We start from the raw sequence: 25130 nt of genomic DNA on the forward strand, positions 1-25130 counted from the left end.
AAAAAAACACACACAGCCCCACCAGATTTCCGGACTCCCTCCATCCAATGAGCGCACTCCACATGCGGAGCAGGCGAGAGGGGCAGCAGCGAGTGAGGCACTTTCAATAAAACGCGAGTGGCGCTGGACGGGCTGAGCCACTGACGAGAGAGCGGCTGTAACACGGGCAGACGCGCACCCACTGCAGCCTGAGGAGTGCACTGGCCATTGCAGCGTGTGGCACGGAGGGCGACTGTTGCAGCCGTCTCCTCTGGGAATAAAGGAGACACCTTAAGCAAAGTGGCCTGGGGAGGGGATCGGTTGTTTTTTTTTTCTCCTTTTTAAATTTTAAGCGTGACTTAAGTCGGCAAAACACACGCATCAAAAAAAAAAACATTTTGGACGAGAAGCTGCCGGGGGAGGGAGTCACACACACGCATCGTTTTTCTTCCTTCTCCATAAGTGCCGGGATTTCTACATAAATTCTAGATATTATTATTTTTTTTCTCACCCCACCGGACGTTTTCTTTATGTAAACGCCTAGTTTTAGAGTATTTTACGCCTTTTTGTTTTGTTTTGTTTTTTTTTTCTTCTCCTTCCTTCGCGAAAGGGACGTGCGGCGAAATTGACACGGACTGAAAGGTGGCCGAGTCCACAAAGTGAGAGAGAGAGAGAAAGAAAAAAAGTGTCTTCACAAGGGGAGCATTTCCACCATGGAGAACGCGCACACAAAGACTGTGGAGGAGGTCTATAGCTATTTTAACGTCAATGAGAGCACAGGGCTGAGTTTGGATCAGGTGAAAAAGAATAAAGAAAAATGGGGACCGAACGGTAAGTGATGCCGTTTCATTTCCAGAAGTCTTTTATGTATACAAATATGTGTTGGGTTTTTGTGTGTGTGTGTGTGGGGGGGTTAGTGGTTTATTTTTACGCAACGCAAGGCCCGTCTTATGCAGCCAGGTTATAGTACAGTAACCGGCATGCTCAAAAATGGATAGTGAAAATGGCTGACGTCATCATGTACAACCTCGTGGGTTTTTCAATCCGTTCGCCTTATCGGGGGGGAAAGGGGGAAGCTCGCCGTTAACCTTGAATGCGTGCGATAACCGACCCGGTGGGTGAGAATCGGAAGATTTCGGAGGGGAGGGGGCTGTTCTGCGGCTGTTCCCCGGTTCCAGCGGGCTGGGGGGTTGGGGGAATAGCCGGCTCAGGGCCTCGGACTCGGCTTCCCAGCTCACGTTTCTCCCTGTCTCGTCTCAAGCCCGGTGACCTAGCGAAAGCGCAGGTGAGGTGGGGGTTGGATGCGAACAGCTCCGGCCGCCTCTCGGCTTCATCTCACCGGCGGCGCCGGGCTGGTTTGCGGGCCGCCCGTGTGCGGCGCCTTGTACTCACTTCGCCCCTGCGCATGACTCGGCTGAACCAGCCCTGTGCATTGCAACACCGCCGATTCCCCGTGTCCTCGGCGTGGACACCCACTTCCTCGTAGCGACGCGGAGCACGGCTCGGCACACGCCTGCCACTGCGCCCGAAGACGCTGCGGGGAGCGGGGGGTCCTCATGCACGGCCGCCCTGGGTCGTGTTTCAAATGTCAACAAAGCGCATATCTTATTAGCGTTGCTGTGTAAACGGAGATTTTGATCTTTTGTTGCCTGTGTAACTCTCTCCTCTTCCTCTCCCCCCCCTCCTCCCCCGGTCGCTTTCTGGTTTGTTCCTTGGAAACACGCAACTCCAGAACTGCCAGCCGAGGAAGGTAAGCAGCACCGCTGTTTTATTAATATTTTAAAACCCCCCTTTTTTTTTTGGAGGGGCTCATTCCGTTTTATTCCACTCTGAATTTGTCTGTTTATTCTGTCCGCAGGAAAATCTTTATGGGAACTCGTTGTCGAGCAGTTCGAAGATTTATTAGTCAGAATTCTTCTACTGGCAGCTTGTATATCCTTCGTAAGTATGCGCCTCGAAGCCTTCACCCAGTATCAGTCTCTTACAATTAAAAAAAATGAGGCACAGAAAACCGACCTGTCCTGGGTATTTTCCCGATGCAGCCTCCCGGCATGCTGTTGAAACTTACTTTGGCTGCCTTGCAGGTGTTTGACCTGAGCCAGGCAGCTCTAAATGTTTCACTGTAAATGACTTAGGCCCAGAACTGGTGGACATCTTACTTCTTATGTTGAAGCAAATGCTGGCGTGCATAATTTGCATGTATCTGAGTGCAGTTTTACTTTGATGCTCTTTGCACCTTTTCCTCCTTGTGTAGGAACTCTAGAATTAGTCGAGGAGAGTGTAGTCCTTGTCTAGCTATCACTTATTAACTGCGCATGCTTCTTCCTGACAGATTTGGGTATTCAGTTTAACCTCACTACCTGGTTCTCGTCGTTTGCCTAAGGTAAAAAGGTCAAGTTCAGGATGGGCTCAGGTATGAGTTGTGTAGTTTTGAGGAGTAGCCCAGGATAGGAGGCCAGTCCTTTGCAGGAATCCCCCCCCCAGCAATGCTGGTCCCTACTTCTACAGCTGGGAGGACTGGAGCAACTGGGGTCAGGTACCTCACTCAAGTTGCACCAGCAGTGACTCGAACCCACAGTGTGTCAGTAAAGAAGAAACACACCCACTCTGCTACACTGACCTAATGTACTAGTAATTTATTTATCACAGCCTTTTGCATGAGTCTGGAAGGATACTTACTGTGGCGATGAGGGATTTTGTCCTTTGTTGAAATTTATTCTTATTTGGAAACTTCTGTGGCAGTATAGATTTATTGCTTAAACATCAGCCGTTCCTTATGCAGTCAGAAATGCCCAAATATAGGCCTTAAAATTTTTAAGCCTAAATCTTCGCAAGTTACGTTGTCCCTGACTGAACTTTAAAACCTTTTTCCAGTGGTATGCCTACTGTAACACTGTAAACGTAATGTCACTCTAGAGAACCTGGTGCCATTAATGTGTTAGACCAGTTTCCAGTCAAGGTATTTAGATCCTAACCTAGTTTTTTAAACCGCCCACGTCTGTGGCTGTTAATATTCAAAGTACTTGGCTGAGGTGTGAATAGGCCAGGTTAGGTATAAGCAAGGGAGTGTAGCCATCATGTTGGTTGTTCAGAGATTTGATCTTCAGGTATGACAGCTGAGCTAGTAGTGTTAAATAAGTCCTCTGTGTTAAAAAAAAAACTTACCAGGAAATACTTTCTTGGCTTAATGGACTTGACAAATCTCCTGATGATGCTTGTATTGTAATACAAGTGGTCACTTCAAAATGTGAGGTTAATGTAGGTTTGCTTAGTTGGCCGAAAAATGAAAATCGCGCCCTTGTTTATTGGCGTGGGGCGGAGTCAGTGGTTTATATTCAGGGATGGGCCGTCGTCGGCTGGTTTCTCTGTTTTGCGTCAATACTATTCCCACCTGCCGCCTTCATTCGTTTGTCAGTTTACTGAGGATACGTGTCATTTTAATTGTGAACAGATATAGTGACTGAACTTCACAGAGCATGGGTCCTGGGCCTGGGCAGTGCTGGGGTGGGACCCCTGAGCGGCAGGTGTTGAGTGGACCAGGTGGTGGTGCTCTTCCATCTGGACCACAGCCTTCAAACTGGCGCACCAGGATGGTGACTGGGGACACTGATGGAGGGGTGTGATGCTCTGGCATGAAAGCCTCTTTGCAGATGTAAGGAGTTAGAAGTGAGTCATCCCATCACAAGGCCAGGAGCCCGAACACTAATTTGGTCTCCCTGTGCAAGGAGGCTGTCAGAGTGGGCTTGTCGAACGAACTGGCGTCTAGCAGCAAATGTTTGCCTTGGCTACACTTGTACTGTCGGGTGTTGGCAAACGGCATTGATAAATCAGGAAGGCTAAAAATAATGGCCATACCAAGGAAGCCGGTGTTTCAGTGCCGGCGGCGAGGAGATTAGCAGAGCCTTCCGAGAACATGGGCGCGGGCGTGTGTGCCCTGTTTGAGGCTGCTCTTGCAGATCCGACGGTTGACACCGCTGGGAAGAAGCCACGCTTCTGGGGAATGGCGACGACAGCGGGGAACGAGGATCAGGTTACCGGGGGCTGACATGAAGTGCAGAGGGCTGGCTGTACTGCCGATTGGCTCGCGTTCATCTGCTGTGCTCTCAGTGCACTTGTGACGAGATCTCGCATTTTGTTGTAATTGCCTGGGGGTGGGGCCAGTTTCACCCAGGCCATGCTGTAATTCCCCCTGAACTGATGACAAGTCTAATGCAGGATGGGCTCACCGGAATGGGGTTTTAGTTGGCACATGCCGAGCCAGACATAGAAGCAACAATGTACTTGGCTTATTACGTTATGTCTAACTGCACGTTTTTGTACGGATCTCGAATGTAAAAGGTGATACCTGTATAAGCAGAACCTGCGGTATTGTCTTGTATTAATGGTTAGGTGTTTGTTGTGTAATATTAGACTGTCCAAGTGTTTCAGGTTCAGTCAGCCTAATTATTGGATCTAAGGATTAATAATTGGAAGAATAGCATGAAGATGTGAAAAATTACGTCAGTGGTGGTCTGTAAGACTGAAATGAAGGCATGCCTGAGTAACCTTGTTCTGTCCTTCGCTCTACTGGAAGAAAATAACTAATTGCATCCTAGAAGCAAAATAGGCTCTGGCTGGGAGAGACGTGCATCGATATATGAGAAGACGTATCGCGTTTCTGGACAAAAAAGACGAAGGCCAGGATTGTTACCAAGTCATGCAGTTGTAGAAATGTGGTGCCACATTGTGCTCTACTTCTTGTGTGGTTTTGGCATGGTACAAAAGACTGAATTGGCATTTACCTTCCTAATAAATAAAGGTCAGATGCTAATCGTGCAGGGCTCATTGCATAAAGCATAGATTACAGGGCATCGCCATGAGAAACGTCTGACGCAGTTCGCATGACTGGCCCCGTGACAGCCCGTCGATGTACGGTACATCTTGAGTGGTAGGTTTTGTACTCGGTTATCGTTGAGATCCTCTTATAGCTTTCCTCCGCAGAGGGATGGTGTGGGAGCCGGGCCTGTCCTGTTGCGTAAAAGAGGGATCTTTGGCCACTGTTGGAAAATGGCATTCCAGTTGTCTGGCATGCCCTCCCCTGCGATAGCGAGGTGGCAGTTGCTGCTCCTGACAGCTCTCTGAGTGATGAGGGGGGGGGGAGGTGAGAGGGGGCACGCAGGTTGACCAAATTTGGGCACTGACCTTGGAAGGGAAGCGGAGCCACTCAGTGTTGGCCACTTCGTCTGCACTTGATGATTTACCGAATCGGCGGGAGTTGAACAGAACGCAGCCGCGTTTAGGCCCCAGTCCAAAACAAAATCCTATAGCGGCTTACAGGCGGGCATTGTGGGGCGTCTCGGTCTTGACTTCGTGGTGCGACACGGCCCCAGAAACAAGTTGAGTATAAGATGTTCTCTGGGTCGTCCTGGCTCTTGCTGGGAAGGAGTGGCACGGTGATGATGGAAGATGGTGTTCAAGACAACAAAACCGAGTGGCAGAGAGAAGAAAGAGTTTCTGAACTCTTATTCATCTGTGGAAACGTTGCCTTTCGTAGTTGTAATACCAGTTATGTATGTGTACTGACTGTATGGATATGCATTGCCCTAGACTTCTCAGTTGGAAAATGGTTCATTTTTTATATGTACAGTTAATTATGAAGTCGCCCTTTTTTTTTGCCTCCAAAATAAGTCTCGGTCTTTTCAGACGTGATTATTAATCTCAGATAGGACTTGTGCTAACAAATCCTGCTATTGTCTGTCATGCTGTGTTTCCTTTCAGGTAGCGTGCAGTCCTGAAAAACAGCTCCCTGTTTATGTTTGAATGTGCGGTTTTAAGAAAAAATGTAAAAATATGTTGAGTAATCTTGGTCTGTTTAGACCAGGGATTCTTGATGTCCATTATATAATAAACTCGGAACGCAGATGTGGACACTGTTGAAGCAGCTCGGGATGTGTGGGTGGTTTTAAAGCACAAAGCAATAGAAGAGAGACTGTTGGACAGTTAATTTTATTAAATATTCATGCATACTGCATATTCACACATAGTGCATTTACTTAGAAAAGCAGTCTTTTCCCTTGCTGACGGAGTTGTTCATGCAGTGGCACGGCGCCAGGGTTCGGGAATCGGAGTTTTCGGCATTCCTGATGTTTTGATCCAGAGATGATAAAACGGATTGCTTTTACTTCCCCCACTAAACGGGAAGGAGTGGCCAGATTTCTCTGGAATCCGGAACTTGGTGGGGGAAAAGAGAGAACGGCCTGTGGAGGATGATGTGACCGAGTGTTGAGAAAGTTGAGTGCAGGGTATCTGTTGACGAATGCAGAGCCCTTTCAGATGAAGTGGGCGGAGAGGGTGGGTACCTGGCCGTCTTTGTCTACTGGGCTCTTTAATGGTCTAGCTGTCAAGTCAGTTCCTCCAGCTGCTTCCCATTAGCTGCTTTCGGGCCTTATGATTGTGCGGAGGGGATAGATTTATCTTGCTGCTGAAAAGGTTCAGCCAGTCTGGCAGTTCAGCTACATGGCTTAAATGGTTTAGGATTTGTTCCCCACTAAGTTTTTGAGTTTTGAGTAACAGTCGGGTTTTCATGGGCAGCGTAGGAAAGGCAGGATTTTCCTTGTGTGTACAGCAGCGCTTCTCATAGAAACATCTAGCATGTGTTGTGCCAATGGGCTCCCATACTTGAAACAACTGGGCTTCCTGTGCTGTTTCTGTCCTGCTAGAGTGTGGCATGGAAAGGCCAGTTAAAACAGCTGTTGATCAGGTGCGCCTATATTTGACTGTTGGCATAGTGGACGTTTTGCATTTCTGAATTGCTGTCGCAGAAGGCGTCGCATTTTAATTAGACGCCCTTTGCTAATTTAATTAGGTGAACAGTGGTCGGCCAGGTGGATCTCTAACCTGGTCTTTGTTCCCCTGTTTTAGTGTTTTGTTTGCAATTCTGTAGAAACCTTCCCTGTGTAAACTAGTTTTCCTGTTCCCAGTGTGTGGTTGAGTAGAATTTGGGACTGAACACACAACCCAGAGTGTTGACTGGGAACCCCAACAGGTTGGAGAATCAAAGATTTTGGGTGAAAAGGTGATTAAAGCGCAAGGAGACAGAAGTGTATTTTTAAATAGTGTTCCATTTTTGGAAAGATGACCATTATCAAGAAGAATGAATGTAATTAAGGTGTGGAATGGCGCTGTATGAAATTACTGTGAAACGTTGGGTTTTGAGGATTTGAAGTGGTCTTCTGGAATGAAATCGAGCTGTATTAGGAAGATGTGTATTCCCAGGTTTTTAACATTATAAAACCTTATTTCTGTGATGACAATTAGCTATTAGAAGTTTACATTTACTACTGTTATGAATTATATGACTATGCATAATTCTGGATGTTAGAAGTTAAGCCAAGAGTAACATCAGGGCTTTACAGATTAATCAAGACAAGTTTTTTCAGTTATTTAATGGACGACGCTGGAACCTGGAGCTAGCTGGTTAGCTATATGCCAGTTACTGCTGTTGGCCTGCTAACAGTAGCTTTAAATCCTGAAAGAACAAGTCATAAAATTAATTAAGATTCGTTACCAAGACCTTAGGAAGCTCCTTATAGTTCATTGGAGCTTTACTATAATCATTGTACTTTTGTACTTTAAAGGACAAATTGTGCAGATATTAATGCACAGCCACCTCTGTTGTGAAATGGTGAAAAATATTGACAGTATAGCTGTTTTTTCATATCATGTGTTTGAAGTATTATAGATATCATGCCTTAGCAGAGTCCCCTTGTTTGCTAGAAGTCACAGGTAGTTGAGAAACTCAGGTCAGACAGAATATACTGCAAATGGGTATTTGGTTGGGAATGTGATGGTCTAAACTACCCAAGTGTTCGTATATTCACAGGCCAAAAACTCAGGAAGCACGATGGGCCTTTACAAGGAGCAAGAACAGTTTGGACAGGAATGGGGCATGTAGGGCATGTGTTTTTTTTTTTTAAACCATATTTATAGCCCGGCCTTGTCCTGGTCGTGTGTCAGGCCTGTGATTGCTGCCGTTCCACAAGTTCCACTGGTGTCCCGCAGGATTGAGACTGGGGGGCTGTTCTGGTCGGGAAAGGTGCTCGGGGCGTCTCTGGAGCTGCTCAAGCTAGCCATACATCAGCATCATTGTCGGCTGTGGCAGAATGTCTTATTCAGTAGAATGCAGTTTTCCTGTATTGTAAGCGCATGTTCTTCTGCATTTTCACTATAACTTTGTATGGTAAAACTCTGTCTCAGTCTGTGTGAAGTACAATGCTTATGCACATTTATGCCACTTGAAGACGAGTAGCTTTTAAAGGGGCAGTGGAATATGCAGGAGTTCTTGTTGAGAGAATCATCCTGCTGGCAGTGCTGTGACATTGGAGTGAGTAGGTTGTGGGCTCTGTTCCGTTTTGCCTTTGTCTCTTGATTTCTGGAGTGGCCATTAGGACACGGCAAGATCCAAGGCATTCGGTTTGTGGATTGGGTGGAATTGGAGGGGATCAGCCTGCTGTCCTTGAAGCTGACTGAGATTTATCCTTGGATACTGGTTATGCTCAGTCACCCAGTCTTTTTGTCGATGCCAAAAAATGGTATTTTAAGGACGTCAGTATTGTTGGCAACATAGGAGGAGCACGATGATTCATTTGTGCAGAGGACTTCCTAGGGATTCTTTGGTTGAATTTCTGCCTTGAGTTCATTGACAGCTGGTGCAGTGATGCAGATCTCCTGTCATCAGGAGCTCGTCTGCCATCGTGTCTTCAAGGAGGACAAGCCGCTGAAGGGAAGTGTTTATAATGCATCAGTGCTGCTTGGGCCTCTTTGTGTTTCTGGAGCATATTTACAACAGCCTTGTATAAGAAGGCTTCAGTAGCTAACGTTGAGAGTAAAACAAGACTGTACAATATATTGTGGAAGGAATAGATGCTAATGGGAAGGTAACTAGAGTCCGTGCTCAGGATTGAGACTTGGGAAGGGACCTCAAATTAAAGCATATTTAATTAGAGATGTATATTAACACTACTATAATAATCTCAGTACTGGGCAAGCTTGGGGAAAATTTAATTCAAATCCTTCTGTTAATGTCTGTGCTGTTATTTTCAGTTATTTGTTTTGCACCCGCAGTTATGGAATTCCCTGTTGTAGAATAGGGAGCCCCAGTACTAAACTCCTTGAACTATGGACCGGGGACACAGACTGCTTCTGTAAAGTGCATTGTCATCTTTCTCTAATAACACTATTAACCCCCCACGCACACAAAGAGCAGAATGAAGCATCCTAATGGAAGGCTCACGCAGCTGGGGGTGCCAGCAGAGTCCCTGTTAAGCCAGCAGTGTTTGCCCTGGCTGACTGCTGTTTTAGGGACCCAAGTCAACAAAAGGTCTCAAGACCTGAACTCGTGATCTCTGCTCCAAGCAAAGCCCTTTCACTTGTCGTGCCCCTTGGAAGTCATTTCGGCAAAATGTTTCATTCTTGCCAGAATGTTGTTTTTTTCCCCATTTTCATTCATACTTCCTCTTTTTTCCATTTATGTTTTTGTTGGTTTTTTTTTTGGCTGATGGCACTATAGATAAAGAGGACCTAAGACCTTTAGAGAAACTGCCAATTAAGAGCTACAGAGCTTTCTTAACTTTGAAAAACACTCCTTGATAATGAGCTAAGGGTTCTCACTAGTGATTTCAGCCTCTGGTTTTTCCATTTATTAAATACAATTATGGAAGTTTCACATTGCTGAATTTCATTTTTGCCTGAAAAGAGGTGCCCGTCACGCCGCTGAAAAGTCGCAGTTAAATTTGAGCCATTCAGTCGCAACTTCCATTTGATCCTGATCTTTATGGTTTTATTTTACAGAATGGCTTCAGAAATAGTTTTCAATAAATGTGAGGTCAATATTTTGAAATTTAAGAGGTCTGTAGCAGAATGTAGTTGCAGTTTCTGTTTTAACAGGATCTCTCTTTCTTTTCAGGTACTAGCTTGGTTTGAAGAGGGAGAGGAAACAATCACAGCATTCGTGGAGCCTTTTGTGATCCTACTTATTTTAATAGCCAATGCCATTGTGGGAGTGTGGCAGGTAAGACAATTAGTAACTCTCCACGCAGGGGTGGGTGCTTTCTGTTGCTACATTGATTGGGGTCTTCAAATGTAAATGGAGAGTCGGAGACTTTGTACCACTTTCATCAACAGTGTTATGGATTTTCTGCCTATTTTCATCCTTTTTCTTTCAGGTTGTATGCTATGGAAGTTCTCACTTTGAATATGTGTGTAATAAGAATGTGTATTTATACAGATGGTGCTCTTATAGTTGTGACAGGCCCTTCATCTTATAAATTAATCTCCCGCTGTTGTTAGTAATGGGAATGGCACATCGTAAACGTGAGCAAAATAAAATGCAGTCATCAAGTAGAAACAGAAAAGGCTACGCTATGTTTAACCCAATTGCGCAAAGCTTACCTTTGTTTCAAATCGAATATATGAGAACAAAATGGGTTTAGCAGTACTCCAGACTTGTTGGTTAGGTAACGCCACCTTGTGACCATGTGTGTCCTGCTTGAGGGCTAATGTGATAATGCATTCCGTTACCATGAAGCCAGGTCCACTCTTGATGGCATTTTGATCTTTGCAGGAAGTGTGAAACGGGCATCTTTCTGGCACTAGATCAACTGTGCTTGAACGCATCATATGTCTGCACCACAGCTGGGATATGATTGTCATCCACGAAACAGTGTGAGCTACAAATGTTCCCTGGTCTTGTGATGCAGTAGTCTTGCCTAATAATTTTAGGGTGTATTTTGAATAATGAGTCCAATTGTCTCATTTTCAAAGCACTGCTTTACACTGATCCCCTATCCTGTAGCAACACTCAAGAATTAGATTCCTCTGCAATCTAGGAAGCCTTCTGGGCCCATCTGGAAAGATCAGTTTCTTGACTGAGCATCTTGATGAAGAGGGATTGTTATGCTGCTTATTGGCAACCAAGCGACTCAGATGAGCATTGCGATCTCCTCATAGTTGGTGCTGTTCGTATTTTCATACACTCCCCATTAACCCCTCTTGAAATCTGTAACAGTCCATGGGCGTTACAGGGGTAAGGACTGAATGGAAGAACGCAAGAGTATCCACGGGTATTAACTGCAGTGTTTGATGAAAGCATTGCATCAGTCGAATTCAGGTTTTATACTTTTCTGGAATGAGATGGAGCATTGCAGGCTCTAGTGTTTTAAAAGAAGGGGAAGAAGAGACACAGGTCGATAGTTAAAGGGATGAGGGACCATGGGTGGGGTTTGTATGGAAAGCCTGGGACCAGGGAGGTGTTAAGGAGAAAGGAAATAAGGGGATTAGAGGCAGGAAGAGGTGAGATGAGAGAGACAGGGCTCTGATTATGACCAAGGAAGAGATGACCCAGTCACAGAAGGGCTGACTGAAGAGAAGGAGTAAATGAGATCTGATACAAGGCAGAAGGCAATCTAAACTGGGTGTGATTGAGTGGGCAGGCTGGGAAATGAGTGGGCAGGGAGTAGCACAGAATCGACATGGGTTCGAGAATGAGTCAGGGCGTGGCAGAAGTTGTCCACGGGCCTGAGAGAGACATTCAAAGCGTAAAAATGCAGAGACTACTGTTCACCTGCAGCAGGGAATCGTTCGAAAGGATTTTCAAAACCAAGGTGAGACGAAAAAGGGAAGCAACGCTTGGTAAATAAACATTTTCTTCCCAATGCTGAAAATGTCTATCCCTAACTTTTTGCCTACTCCTACTGCTGCTGAAACAGCTGAAAACTTATTATTATTATAAAACGTTTATGTAGTTGCTAGAACTGATCTCCACAGAAGGACGTTGCAATGTCATATCACAGTTTTTTTTCCCAGTTTCCCTGAAATAGTCTTCAGAGCCTCAATGGGGAAGGCAAGAAAAAAAGCCTTCTGAAAATAGAACTTAGAATTGGGTCATTGATGCACTTTAGAATCTTTAGATGTGTTGCTATGAAACCAAATTCCAGCAAGGTTTTTTTCTTAAAATTATAGCTGATTTTAACCTCTGTTTGGAAAGCAACTACAAATGATTCATGTGCACTGAATGTCTTGCAAGACCACTATTTAGTCTTTTTGTAGTTTTTCAACCTATCCCATACTTTAAGGTTTAGGTCCTCAGTTGTATTCTTTATTTGGCAAATCAAATTTAAAGTCCAGTGATTTTGTCTTCAGCTTTGTTTAGGTTTATTTAGATTCGTAGCCTAAAATAAATCCATCTCTGGAATGCTGTAGTGGAGGAGGCCCAGTCCTTGTACTAGCACAGGATCCTCTTGCAGTTCATCCTTAGCGTCCCTTTCTACTGCTGAATTACTGTACAAACCGTCCCTTCTCTGTCTTCTGGATGAAACGCAGCAGGGCTTAAACATAAGCTTTAAAGCTCATTAATATCCCACTTTGCCAAGCTCATTGAAAACGGGCTTTTGCCATTGATAGGAAGGTTTGTTTCATGAAACCAAAGCCGGTAAGGATCCCTTTGATTAGGAGTGGAGCTGCAGCTAATCTGCTTGTTTTGGTGTTTGAAATGTGATTGTGGGCCGAGAAGCGTTCTTATCGCTTACTCTTTCTGTGTAAAAGATATTGAGAAGTAGCTGCTGAACAAGCATCTCCAGCAGTCACCTCCCCCATACAACTCCCAGGTCAAGCTGGAGGGCTGCTGCTTTTTAGGTTTCTTCCTAAAAACCTTGAGAACCTGTGATCTCTCCCCTCCGGGTGTCGGGTGTGATTATCGGAGCCTGCGACTTGGAACAGTTTGTAACCACTTGAAAACGGAGGGGCAGAGTTTTCCCAATCACCAGTGGTGCTCTGTGCTTTGCTTCCTATTGCACTTTTTCACCGGGCAGGTTCTCCTTTTGTCCCATCGCATTTTGATCAGGGTGCATTTATCCTCCAGCCACGTGACAGTGCAAAGTCAATGCTGGTGTATCAAAGCATAAGGTGGCTTTTGATTTGTGAGGCTGTACTTGCCTCTGTGCAAAATGTTTTTCATTCTTCTAGGCATTAGCAGACACACAGCTTTTCTGCCTATTGTCAAAGCCACAGAGAAACAAAGATCATCCTTTAATGCCTCCGCAGCTTTTAGTTAATGGCACCTTAGGTTGCAATGGAATGAGAGAAGGCATCTTGCTCCCCAGCGCTGTTTTTCCAGTCACAATTCAGACTCTTCTGTGACTTCTGATCATTGGAAGGCTGGGCTCTAACGCAAGTGAGGGCTGATGCCTCTGGCCTGGCCTTCCTCAAAGCCTCCTGGAAGGACTCCAGCGGAGGATGCAGGGGAGATTTGTGGTCGCAATAAATCTTGTCTCTCAGAGGTTTTCTGGTTTCGAGATGGAGTGACCTCTCCTGGGCCCTTTGTCAAGCAGGAAATCGGGGAAAGGTCGCTCTCCCTAGGGCCCGTGTTTCATGACGCAAGACGAGAGGAGCTGAAGGCGTTTTTTGTGAATGAGAAGATCGGATCGGCCACGTCTCTCGTGTGGCAGTCGTTGCAGGTCTCCTTTTAAACCCAGCGCGCAGGACCCTGGGTTTGTGAAAATGAGGGTACTAATCTTCCCTTAGGCTGGCACAGCGCAGCTTGTTTCTCGTCCTGCTGTGCGCTGAAGCCTGCCAGCTCTGTACTCCGGGGCGCTGATCTTGGCGTGTTACCCAGGAAGTGGACCATGCCATCCTGTCCGGGGCGTGTGAATGGTCTTGTCGCAATCAATCCACACGTTTGCCGAAAAGAGCCAGTGAAGTACTTCCCTGTGCGGGGACAGATAACCCAAGAGCAATGGAAGGTTTCCTCCTTTGAACTGACTGGCTATTTAAAGAGAATTTCCTGAGAGAAAGATTTTACAGTCTTCACCTGGGGGAATACCATCTAAGATAGTCTTTTGCACTTTCTGTGAAACATACTTTTTATCTGATTCTTCACATTGTGCAGATTTTCTTAGATGTATGCCACTAATTCTGATGCACAACATATTTTTAGAAAGTTGCAATAAATATTTTGTTTGACCTTATTTAACTTTTTTTAAAAAAAATAATTCTATAGTTGTGTGCTTTGGTAAAACTATGTGAATGAGACCTACTTTCCACGGTATGTGAAAATATTTTATGCTGTAGCCAACTGTTTGCATATGAACAGAGTGCCGAGTATATTAACCGAGTACAGCAGTATTCAAAACAATGACGTGTTTGGAGCTTTAGACCACTCGGCATTGGATAATGCTATAGCATACTTCAAGAGGTGGCGACTTCGTTTTATAACTGAGGACCAATTTCACCTGTACCAGGTTATCTTGTGGTTGTAGAGAATTTTAGAATGAGGGAAGGTTACTTTCCGTTCTCCTTGCCCCTTACCAACACTTTTCCACCCGATAGCAATTTAATATTTAGCATTGCCCTTGGAGCAGTATAAATAGATTGTTGTAATTTGGTTTGGAGGCATGCATGTCAGTTCAGGTTGGCTCGATGTCCCTTGTGGTAGGTTTAGGTGATGTGTTGGCATCGATGTGCCAGTCTTACGCCCCTTTTGTGAGCTTCTTGTCCTGCTGTTGCATTGAGAGACGCCAAGCCCTGGGTTCAGAGTACAGCTGTGCGCCCCCGACCTCCGCACTTGTGATCAGCAGGCAGTCGCTCCCTTGCCGGTGTCTGTCCTCCTAGGCAGCTGGGCGTCCACAGCACAAGCTGACACACCAGTGGACTTTATCCCTTAGTGCTCGGCGGTCAGGAGGGAGGGGCAGCTTCAAAGTCAGCGGGCTGAGAACACTGTAAAGGAAGCTGTTGCAAAGGCGTTGCTCTTGCCTGACTTCTGCAGTGTCTTAATTTCCAAACGCACGCAGCAGTTGAGAGCACATTAAAGAGAGCATGGAGCTGGGGCACTGCTGTTTGTACCGTTCTGAGGAACGTCAAGGGGCAGGTTCTCCCTGTTGTCCGTGTCTTGCAGCAAGAGGCCAGAAGTAATGATCGGAATCTGCATTTATGTTGAAAAGAATAGCAAGGTAGTTTTGCCCTCTTTTCTTCACATCATGTGCTGCCCGGGTTTCTCCCTTTAAGGCTTGGAAGCGTTATTTCAAAATAGTTTTCACATTTTTCCTTTCATTTGCCAGGGTTATTTTTGAAACTAGAAAGTACTGAATGTCGCCGTGATAGTCCTCCATCTCTAAATCCTCTTTGGCTCCTGTCCATCGCCTCCACTGTGAGAGCTGCCAGAGTTCAGCGGCGGGAGGGTGGGTGTGCTCTGTGGTGAGGTGATTTTGAAAAGGCTACGTCCACATCCAGACTTAAAATGTCCTGCCGTATGTGATGTCTCTTCCTTCGGCTCTTTGTGGACATCCTTGATAAGCCCGTTTTGCTCAGACTAGCCGATTCAGGCTTCTCGTTTGTATCCCCAAACCACAAGAATTACAGTACATGAGTCAGTCATTGTCTGTAAGAAGGTAAGAGCAGGGTTTTTTGATGGTGCACCTTCAACACAATGCGTTTGGCATGGTAAATGGGACTTGTGAGCGGAGCATTGTGGGACAGAACATTAAGGCAGGGATAGTGAGGTGACCCTTAGGGTGCTATGTGAAGTTATTTCAGTCCTAGGTTTTTCCATGCTTTTACCCATGGGTGGGTTTTTGGTCATCCCCTCGCCATAGGGAATCTCTCACTTAGTTTACAATGCAGAAGGTAACTTTTACCTATGAAAACTATCATGAACATTTGATGCTATGATGTAAAAATCTCTTAACATTGGGGATGTTGGGTAGATGCCATCTTGCCAGTTGAGGTCCTTGTCTTTCCCTCGGTTACCAAGACTGGCAATTTTGGCCTGGTCCTCGTCTGCGCTGCTTGGGTTTTCCATTGGCTTCTGTCTTGACTTGTGGTCTCGTCGGTGTGTGTGATTTTTAATAACTGTGCTGTAATAGGCTTTGTTTTAATCATGGCACGCCAACACTAGCTTTTAGAAGGTCTTTCACTGTGACTGACTTTTCTGGACTTCAGCGAAGACTCTCGGCCCCGTCTGGCACCTTTGTGCAGCTTTCCCACAATCCCCTGATGCTCCTCTGGCTGAGAAAGGAAGCTTCCAGGAGGTCGCAGGCATCTCAGTGACCTGATCTATTTAGAAAGCCATGAGGCAGCCAGGCTGTAGCAGTGTGGCCGAGCGTGCCTCATGTTCTTCCCACTGGTCCAGCATGTGATGCCCTCAGACTTTACCCAGCAGATGGTGGACTTGATGGCTCATTATGTCCCAACAGTGGTCGTTGTTTGACCTGGAGGTGGCAGAAATTGACTTCTCTCCCTGTCAGCTGTTTTCTTTTTAATGATCTGTATACGGTTCTAAAAGCAAGAATTAAGAATGCTAACAATGAGTTAAAATGCATTTAAATATTTTCAGAATGAAAGTTGAAACCCCTGTGTCTGTACTGTGTACAGATGTTTTTATATACATATCCATGCAAAGTCTGGGAAGGTAGTGATATTGAATTGAAATTCACTTGAAACGTCTTTGCAAACCTTTTCCATTTTCCTTTTTATTTTTTCTTAAAATGGCAGGACCGACAACATGCAGAGAAGCTTAGTGCAGCAGGAGGCTGACTTTTTTTTTTTTAGAGCTTGGCGTGCTTGCGTATATTATTGCTTTCTGCTTCACCAGCAACAATCTGCCCGATTTCAACTTTCCATACTTCCGTTGTATTCAGGGAAGCAAGCTTGATGTGTGCAACCCCAGGGTTTTGTCCTAAAGATGAGTCTGCAGCCTGTGAGACATCAAGTAGATGGCTCTCCACGCGCTGATGCAGTGACGGTCTTGGTTATTAACCCAGTTCGGCTTTAGCTGCCAGTGGCAGTCCGTGACCGTGCACTCTGGGGTTCAGAGCTGGTTTTCTCTCTTGCTCCACAGGAACGGAATGCTGAAAATGCCATCGAAGCCCTCAAAGAGTACGAGCCGGAGATGGGCAAAGTGTACCGGCAGGACCGGAAGAGCGTCCAGCGGATCAAAGCCAGGGATATCATCCCTGGCGATATCGTGGAAGTAGCAGGTTGGGGCGTCGTCGTCTTCGCCAATCTCGAACGTACCATTTTTGCTGTCCCTTTTGTGCTCCTTCTCGGGGCTCGCCTTCCTCTCCACTGGAGCGTTTTGCTCCTCCAGGCCTTGAATGTGGCTTAATTCCAGCAGATTGTAAAAGTTAAGAGGCCTGAAACACGTTAACCAAGGCGTCCATCGGTGATGGCAGAAAGCAGCCTGCGTAGTGTAAAAGAGTAGTCGTGAGAATGGGGGGGGTCCGCAGTCAGCTGGGCAGCTGTTGAGTGGGCCGTCCAGTCTGGAGTCCAGAAGCGCTTTCTGTCCCGATGGAAGAGGTCCTCGCTCAGGAAAGTGGGCTGTTTTGGCTCATTGGTTTCCTTTCCCCTTGGAGATCCAACTGTTGCCCCCATCCCCTGCAGGTTTTGAGTGGGGTCGTCATTCGGAGCTTTTGAGTGGAGGCTTCGTCATTGCTGTACAGGTACTTGACTGAAGCTCCAAAAATCCTTCCGGAGGTCTGAGCGCCCCTGCCCACCTGTAGTAGACTGGTGATCTGGGCAGGCGGCTTGATGAGAGGAGCTGGAAGCACGCTGCTCTGCGAGAGTCACCTTGGAGACGAGGGGCCGTGAGGGCTGTGGGGCTCGAGACAGCCCCCACTTGTATGAAGTTTTGTACTGTGCTGGGTTTGCCTTAATCTGTGTCAATTGACACTGCACCCCTTCTCTCTAGGGGTTTTTCTAGTGCCGGCTAGTGAGAAGGTGAGATTGTTCTGAAGGGTTTTTTTCCCCATCTGTCGGAGGTGCAGGGAAGTAGTGCTGCTCCTCCTTGGCCTCTCGGATAAATCATTTTCCCTTCTCACGAGCTCATTCCAGGCTGGTTTTCTGTGGTACCTAGGCAAGGGGAAGTTCGCTTTAGTTTACCAGTATGTTGGGATTCGTAAAATAAGCTTTGATCACTGAATTTGAGGAAAAATACATTGAAATAAAATATTGCACAGTAAATATTTACAGAGAGAGAGAACATTCAGATACACTTATTGCAATTTACACATTTATTTTCAAAGACCTTAGAATTCAGATTTTTGAGGTTTTTGGGGGAATTTTGAATTGACCTGCTTCTGACCTTGGAGTTGTATTGGCTTTTCAGAGCATGGTACACTGACTCTCTTAATTAATTATGACTGATAAGTGTGCATGCCTTATGATGGGCTTCTGAAAGAAAACAATGAAAAGCACAGGTCACTAAGTGCCATTACTTAATTGACAAGGTGTGTTCCTATGGGCATTTCCATTTATTTCTAGAATGCAGATATTTGGAAGAACTGGTTGCCTGGAATCCAGTTGTATTGATGTATGATGGCTGTAGAATGCCGTGAAACAGTTTTAATTTTAACCACGTAAGAATACTGTTGACATTTTGTTCAGCAGCTGGAGGAAAGTGTGTGTTGAACTGGCTGCAGGGCCAGTGATCAGTGTCGCCTGTAAACTGCTCTGGGCTTGATGAGCCTGAGAGCTCCATGCCTGTGAAGGGAAACTTTTAAATCTGTAGATTTTTTTTTTTGTGCTTTTACAATTGCCCGGTGGTAAGGCTTAAGGAACATCAAGAATAAAGTCGGAAAATGGAGAATACTACTAGTTATTTCATCTTGATTCTGCTATTATTACTGGGTGTTTAAATCTGCCGTTTTAAGAAGCTTTTTGTTAGAGCAGTCTTAGCAACAGTGACAGGTTCTCAGCAATGTTGCCCAGTCGAATTGCAGCAGACACGCAGGATGGATACTCATTTGTGGGATCCTTCTGGCGTTTGGAGTGTCGGTAAGAAACAGGGTTTGTCGGGGGGGGGGGGAAGAGAAAGTCATGGGTCGTGTCACGTGCTGCTAAAATGTCAAAGCATCGTGTCCGTCGGGTGTTTTTTTTCCTCTCTCCTCCTGACAGGTTTTTAGACTCAGTTCCACTGGTCTGGCTCCCAGGATGTCAGTGGGTCTTGTGTTTCTGCAGAGGCGTGGGCTCCCCACTGCTGTCTGTGTTTCATCACTCCGCTGCCAGAGGAACTCCCCGCTAGCTGCCTTTAGTTGGAGTTTCTCTGGCAGACGAGATCGACTTCAAGGCGGTGTGGGCTCACTGAATGCAAGCCGAATTGTGCGTCAGTCAGGCGGCCTGAGGATTAAAAAAAAAAAAATGAAAAAAATGTTTGGGGGTGTGTAACCAGACGAGTACAGCAGGCACAGTGGCTATGTGGAGTTGTGATTCCCCCCCCCCCCCCCCAAAGTCCTGTGCAGGGTCCGTAGTGAGATGGCAGTCGTAGCTCGTGTGGGAACGGAGATACTCAGATGCTTAGAAACGGCCAAGAGTGAGAATTCCTCATCCTGTTGTACGGTGGTGCAGTGTTAGTCTTCCAAGTACGCCCCTTTCCTCATGATATTGTGGGAGGCAGGTGGCAGTTCTAAGCAGCCAGACTGGTAGGTCTGTTTGCTCACAGAGTAAGGTTCTTTTGCACCCAGAACTAAAACATGAATGTAGGAGTAACAAAATTCTGAGGGGCTTAAAGAGTGGCAAACCGGTTTAGAGGACTCGTTTCACTTCAGCATTTGTTTTTAATTTATTGCTTAAATAGCACAGTTATTATAAAAATAAACCTGGAGGTTATTTTATAATGAATAATAACCTGGAGGATTTATATAGGTTATATTGAGTATCAGCTACTGTTCTCCTTAAACAGTTTTTGGAGACATTTCTGAAGATATAGCTTGCACATTTTAGAATGCTTGTGGAGCCTGTTTTTTTATGTATGTTTTAAATAAGGTCCTGTCACACTGGAGTCCAGTTTGTTTGTGGGCAATTCATAGTGGTAAAGTTAGGAAGCATGATTGTTCTCTTTGATTGCTTTCAATGTGAGCAGGCAGTGAACTGAAAAGCCAGTTTGCAAGGTGCTGAAGTCAGTCGTTAGCTTGACAAGCTATGGTGGCTGATAGCTGTAATGTCCCAATAAGCATTTAGTTTCACGGGAAATGGGCAGCATATGGATTCAGTTCGTGTGAGGTTGTGTTCCTAATTTAAGTGCACTTAGATCAGAATCCTAACCTAGAAACCTCTTGGCTCTTTGCTTCAGTAATGTAGTTAATGTAAGTGTATGAACCAAAAATTGGCCCTCCATATGACCTCATTGCAGTGACTGATGTACAGTATTTGCATTTACTGTGCTAGTATGGTTATATAACTAGCTAAAGGGGCTTAGATTATTAGCTATAGATACACTTCCAATACCTTAAGACAAGGTTTTAAATTTGAAAGGGCATTCTTTATTACGCATCATCCAGGTATGTGTAATTACAATAAAGTGTCCTCTTAGAAATACGTTCTTGTTTTTTTTTTCCCCATGAGAACCCAAAACAAATGTTTTGCGTATGCAGGATAAGTCCATACCTGCCAGCCTGCACACGCCCTCTGTAGCATGTCACTGAGAGAGCTCCGGAGGCAAGAAACGGAAGGAAAGTTTCATGGATTTTTTTTTTCCCCCCATGTAAATAAAAAAAAAAGGCAAAGGAATTGAGCTTGAGCTATTTTCTCCCCTTTTGCGTCGGAAAGTGAGCGCGCGTGGGGACTCGGCTGCCCTCCCTCCCTCTCCCCCCCTGCTCTCCTCATCCGGCTCTGACGCAGGCAGCAGCAGCAGAGCAAGCACGGCAGAGGACACAGGGACAAGCTCTCTCGGATGATGGGAGACGCTTCATGAACAGAATTTTAAACACCATGCAGAATGTGACTCTCTTGTATAAACCCAGTCAGAGGAGCTCTCTTTCATACCAGCAACACACACACACACACACACACACACACACTCACACTCACACTCACACTCACACTCTGCCTGGTTCATCTCAAGCAGCCTCCCATCCATTCATTTGCGGTCAGACAGAACCCATTTGTTCTCCTTTAATCTAATCTGAGAATCTAGCTGGTAACAATTGCATCAGCTTTAGCCTGCAGACTCCAGGCAAACAAGGCTCCTGTTTAACAGTCTGTTCCATTTCAGGTTTACCGAGTGCAGGCGGCTTGAAATGCGTCACAGATAAGGAATAGCAAGTTTCCAAAAAAATCTTCAAATGTTATTTTTAGAAGCTATCCAATTGCGAGGCGCTTTCCCCTTTTTTTGGGGGGGGGGGGCTGTTGGATGAACGATGTGCCTTGTCCTGTCTGCTGAAGTGTCCTTGCTACAGTCCTCTGGCTCCCAGTGTCCTCCCAGAAACGCGCACACTGGACGCGGCCGGCAGACCTGCAAATGAGGCCTTGTCCCCGCCGTGCCTGGGGTTGACCTCGCTGCGTTGTGCATTGTGAAAACTGTAAGGAAAAAGGAAAGTGACCCTTTGAACCGTTAGCTGCTTTCCTTCAGAAGTGAGAAACAGCTGTTTTCTGCTCATGGCTCATTCTGTAGAAGCGGGTGTTCGCTTCAGGCAGCCTTGTATCGTCTCCTCTGCGCGCTGGCTCAGTGGAAGGCACGGGGATGCTGGTGTGAACATGTGGAACGAGCAGCTCTGCCCTGAGCACATGCTACAGGGAGATGTGTGGGGGAACCAGCTGTTCCCATTGTCAGCAGAGAGCAAGATGACCTTGTAGGGTAGCAACAGCAGAGCATGCTCAGGGGTACAGCACCCCCCCCCCACCCTCCTCCCATTACTACCACTGCTGGCTTGGGATTCCAGACGCCCAGGATGGCATGTGGCATTTTGTGCAGCCTGGCAAGCATCTCTTGTCACCACCTAGGCCCACTGCAAGTGTTAGAACGGGCCAGGTGTCTGGTATCCAGGAGAAGGGCCTTATAAATAAATGAGTACGGGGGTTTTGCAGTTGAAGTCTGTTTAAAGAAAAAAGCTGAACCAGCAGAGATCCCTCTTGCATCGTCTGGCGTTTGCTTCTGAAGTGCCCTTTCAGAATCTGTTGGACTCCAGAATGTAGGGAGCCTGGAGTTTTCTCTTCGCCTGAATACTGATGTCGGGTCAATGAAGAAAATTAAAACCATCAGCAGTTCTGGGCTGGAAAACTTTGTTGGCAAGTTTTTTACCTCCAGCCACCTCCCCACCACCATTTATATGTTTTCCCCTGCAGTTCAGTTCGGAGAACCTGACAAGAGTTTTAACCTTAAGCATCTCTAGCGAGGCAGTGAAACGTGGGGAGCTTCACTCCCAGTAATTGGTGGCAGGCAGCAGAAGGCGCAGAAAAGTAGTTTTGACCCCTAGGAGGCTAATGACTAGGAACCGCTAACGAGGGGAGCCGTGGCCCATGGCTGCATAGAGAACGTGCCGGAAACCTTCAACTGCTCTTGTGCCTCTAGGAGGGAGCAAAAATAAGGCCGAAAACGTCGACCTCAAGAAAACGGTTTATGAGCATCAGCTTCGATCTGGAAAATTAGTTTACTTTTGAGTGAGTGGGAAAATGTCATTAGGCAATAACCATTCACCAGTTCTTGAGAAGGCCTTTGAGGAATGCTGAAGATATGGCCTTTCTTGAGTACTTTTATAGCCATCTGTGCTTTGGTATTGTCATCGGAATCGTGTCTCTAACCAGCGCTAAACCCTCAAATCCTTTGAGATCCTGGGCCCTTGATCTGTTCTGATCATTTCTCGGCTCATCTTTCGGATTGTCCTGCAACCCGACTTGCGTGGAATGATTTTGTCTTCCTCCCTGAAGCGCCGTCGTCGGTCTCGAGCCGAACCTGCCCTGAGGATTCTGCTGGCCCCTGACCCTTCACCCCTGACCCCGGCGGTTTCTTCCTTCTCCCTCTTCTCTGTTTTAGACCAATCCAGATCTGGCCATGAATCTAGCATGTCACAAGCCCAACTAATCTAAGTTTGGTTCAACATTTCTGTAGTACTTCATAATCTAAACTATGAAGGTACCAGAGCTGTGGGAAAAAAAAACTCTGAAAGCCGGAGCTAGTGGAAACAGGATGTAAGAGTTAAAGGCTGGCAGATTAGTCAGATAAATAATTTGCACAGCAGATGGCTGTGCCTCTCTTTCATGAAAGTAAAGAGGTCTGCATTTTGTGCTTTTTCACATGAACTGTAGTAAACACACCAGATCTGGTGTTTCTTGAGTGGTGGTGTCTGTTTTCCAAAATTGTCTGGTGTCGTAAGGAAAAAAAAGCAGACGGATCCGACTCCTGAGTGAAATGGAAACTTGTTGAGCATGTTTTATTTTGTGAAGTGAGTAGGCCCTAGTTGAGTCAGCTGTAGACTCAGATCCAGCCTATTTGCTTATTACAAGTTCATAACAGGTTCTGCTTTTGGACATCGCTACACGCTTGAAATGTTGCTGAAACTGATCAGTTCCAATTCGACCCAGGTGAAGAAACTTTTCAGTCTGCCTTAGAAAATGTGCCTGACTGTCTCCGGAGATAAATCAGTCCTTTCAAACTTAGGGGCTTTGTGATGGGCTGCACGCGATCATCAAGAGCCTGCTGTGGAGCAGATGGGGAGGTTCAGATGTCATCTCCGGGTCTGCAGCACAAGCTGGGTGCGCTGCAGTGTTTGTAGAGAGGAACTGGATCAGAGCTCTGCAACCCAAGGACTTCTGGTATTTTAAGCAAATCGCATCGTTTGCGTTCGATCGTTATGTGGGGATTGCTATGGATTATTTTTTTGTACCCCGAGCTCCCTGGTGGGAAGGGCTGCAAGCTGAGAGCTTTAGAAACCCTCTGTCTTGCCACTGCCCTTGTGCAGCTAGCCGGACCACTCCCATCATCCGAGACGGAGACATTTTGTGTCCGTTTGCCCCCTGTTAATGGGAGACAACGGGTTGGACTGCAGGTGGTGGCAGCCGAGTCCACCGAGATGGATTTGTCTGAAAACCACGCTCTTCTGCGGCGGGTCAAGGTGCAGCTGGGTGGCTTTTTGACTTGCAGTCCAGTCGTTGCCGGGATCTTGGCTTGGTGCAGTAGATGTGAGGTGTGCTTGCCCACTCCGAGAGGAGCGGTTCTGCTTCATAGCCCCACTTGCTCTGTTTCCCATGTCCAGTATGTGTTCCAAAGCCGTTTCAGCCCAGGGTGGAGGCTTTCCTTATTTTGTGGCTTATACTTCGATATCGGTCAATCCTTCCATGCCTTTCCATTTCGGGGAAAGCAAGTCTTGCGCGGGAGTAGAAAATCTTTGAAAACGGTTTTTTTTAGTGTGCGGTGGCGGAGCCCGGTGAGCTTGGGTTTGGCACGTCCCCGTGTAGTGCTCCTGAAATAGAATCCCTGCTTCAGCACGGATTACCTCTCCTGCCCGCACATCTGCTGCGGAGCACGGTGTCGGCAGGAACAGGAGCAACAGGAGCCTCCCCGATGATGGGAGAGGCCCCGCGGACCTGTGACGGCATGTTTGTAGAGCTTGCCTTGTCACGCCTGTCGCCAGATGAGAGGGGCTGTGGAGCCATGCCACCTTGTTTGCGTCTGCCTTCATGTTGCGGTTCATCGGACGTCATGTAGTGAAAGAATAGCCAAGGCCCAGTTCCTTGTGTGAAATTGAAAATAGCTTATAGTTTATAAGCGTTTGGTTTTTAAATTGTAGGCCACCACCGTTTTATAGTCAACCATTTCTTTTCTATTGTTTTTTCATGACCACCATGCTGGAACCTAGGCGTGTAAAATCAGCATTTCCTGATGTATCCCACCTTGAGGCCTGTGGGTTACAGTGGGTCTTGTTTCTTATAGCCCCCATTCTTTCTAGGTCATCCTGTCTTTTGAAGCTGGCGGAGTTGGGTGAGGGAAGAGGACTGGCATGAAAGTATTAGGCTTGGCTATTCACAAGCAGGAAAATCATGCCTTTAATTTCAAAATCAAAATTATTGGTGGTTTTGTGTTTTTTGTAACAAATATATTGAGCATGTTAGTATGTAGACCTCACTCCAATAGCGTTCCAGTTAAGTCTGTCTGTTCTCATCCAGGAATTTGTCCTGGAATGAAGGAGAGTTGAGAATTTCTTGCTTGTAGTTCTTTAGAAGGCATTGGCAAAGATGCACTTTTAAACAGAACAAACAAATGGAAATAGAAATCAAGAGTTAATAGGTTAACCACTGGAAATGTGAGCCCTTTTCACAGCGGTGTGTGTGTGTGTTGTGTGGTTGCCCATTGTCATAACTGCAGTAGGGGGGAAAAACCTTGTAAAAAATGTAGCAATGCTAGGAATCCTCTT

At 46.2% G+C, this 25130-nt stretch overlaps 1 protein-coding gene across 3 annotated transcripts in view; it reads left to right on the forward strand.

Moving 5' to 3' along the window:
* LOC148641725 (sarcoplasmic/endoplasmic reticulum calcium ATPase 2a) overlaps nucleotides 1-25130 on the forward strand; it is a 49940-nt gene continuing 24810 nt past the window's right edge. For 2 of the 3 annotated variants that reach the window (XR_015929837.1, XM_088618332.1), the window contains exons 1-5: nucleotides 1-810; nucleotides 1712-1729; nucleotides 1838-1920; nucleotides 9923-10027; nucleotides 16847-16985. Coding sequence is in view for 2 of the 3 variants with exons in the window: in XM_088618332.1 (XP_088474458.1) it covers nucleotides 693-810; nucleotides 1712-1729; nucleotides 1838-1920; nucleotides 9923-10027; nucleotides 16847-16985 (463 nt within the window). In the remaining variant the exon portion in view is untranslated. The remainder of the gene's footprint in view (nucleotides 811-1711; nucleotides 1730-1837; nucleotides 1921-9922; nucleotides 10028-16846; nucleotides 16986-25130) is intronic. The other variant, XM_088618333.1, reaches the window with a different exon arrangement.

This window comes from Lepisosteus platostomus, chromosome 24, assembly GCF_059453375.1.
Source record: "Lepisosteus platostomus isolate fLepPlt1 chromosome 24, fLepPlt1.hap1, whole genome shotgun sequence".
In the NCBI taxonomy this organism is placed as follows: Eukaryota; Metazoa; Chordata; class Actinopteri; order Semionotiformes; family Lepisosteidae; genus Lepisosteus; species Lepisosteus platostomus.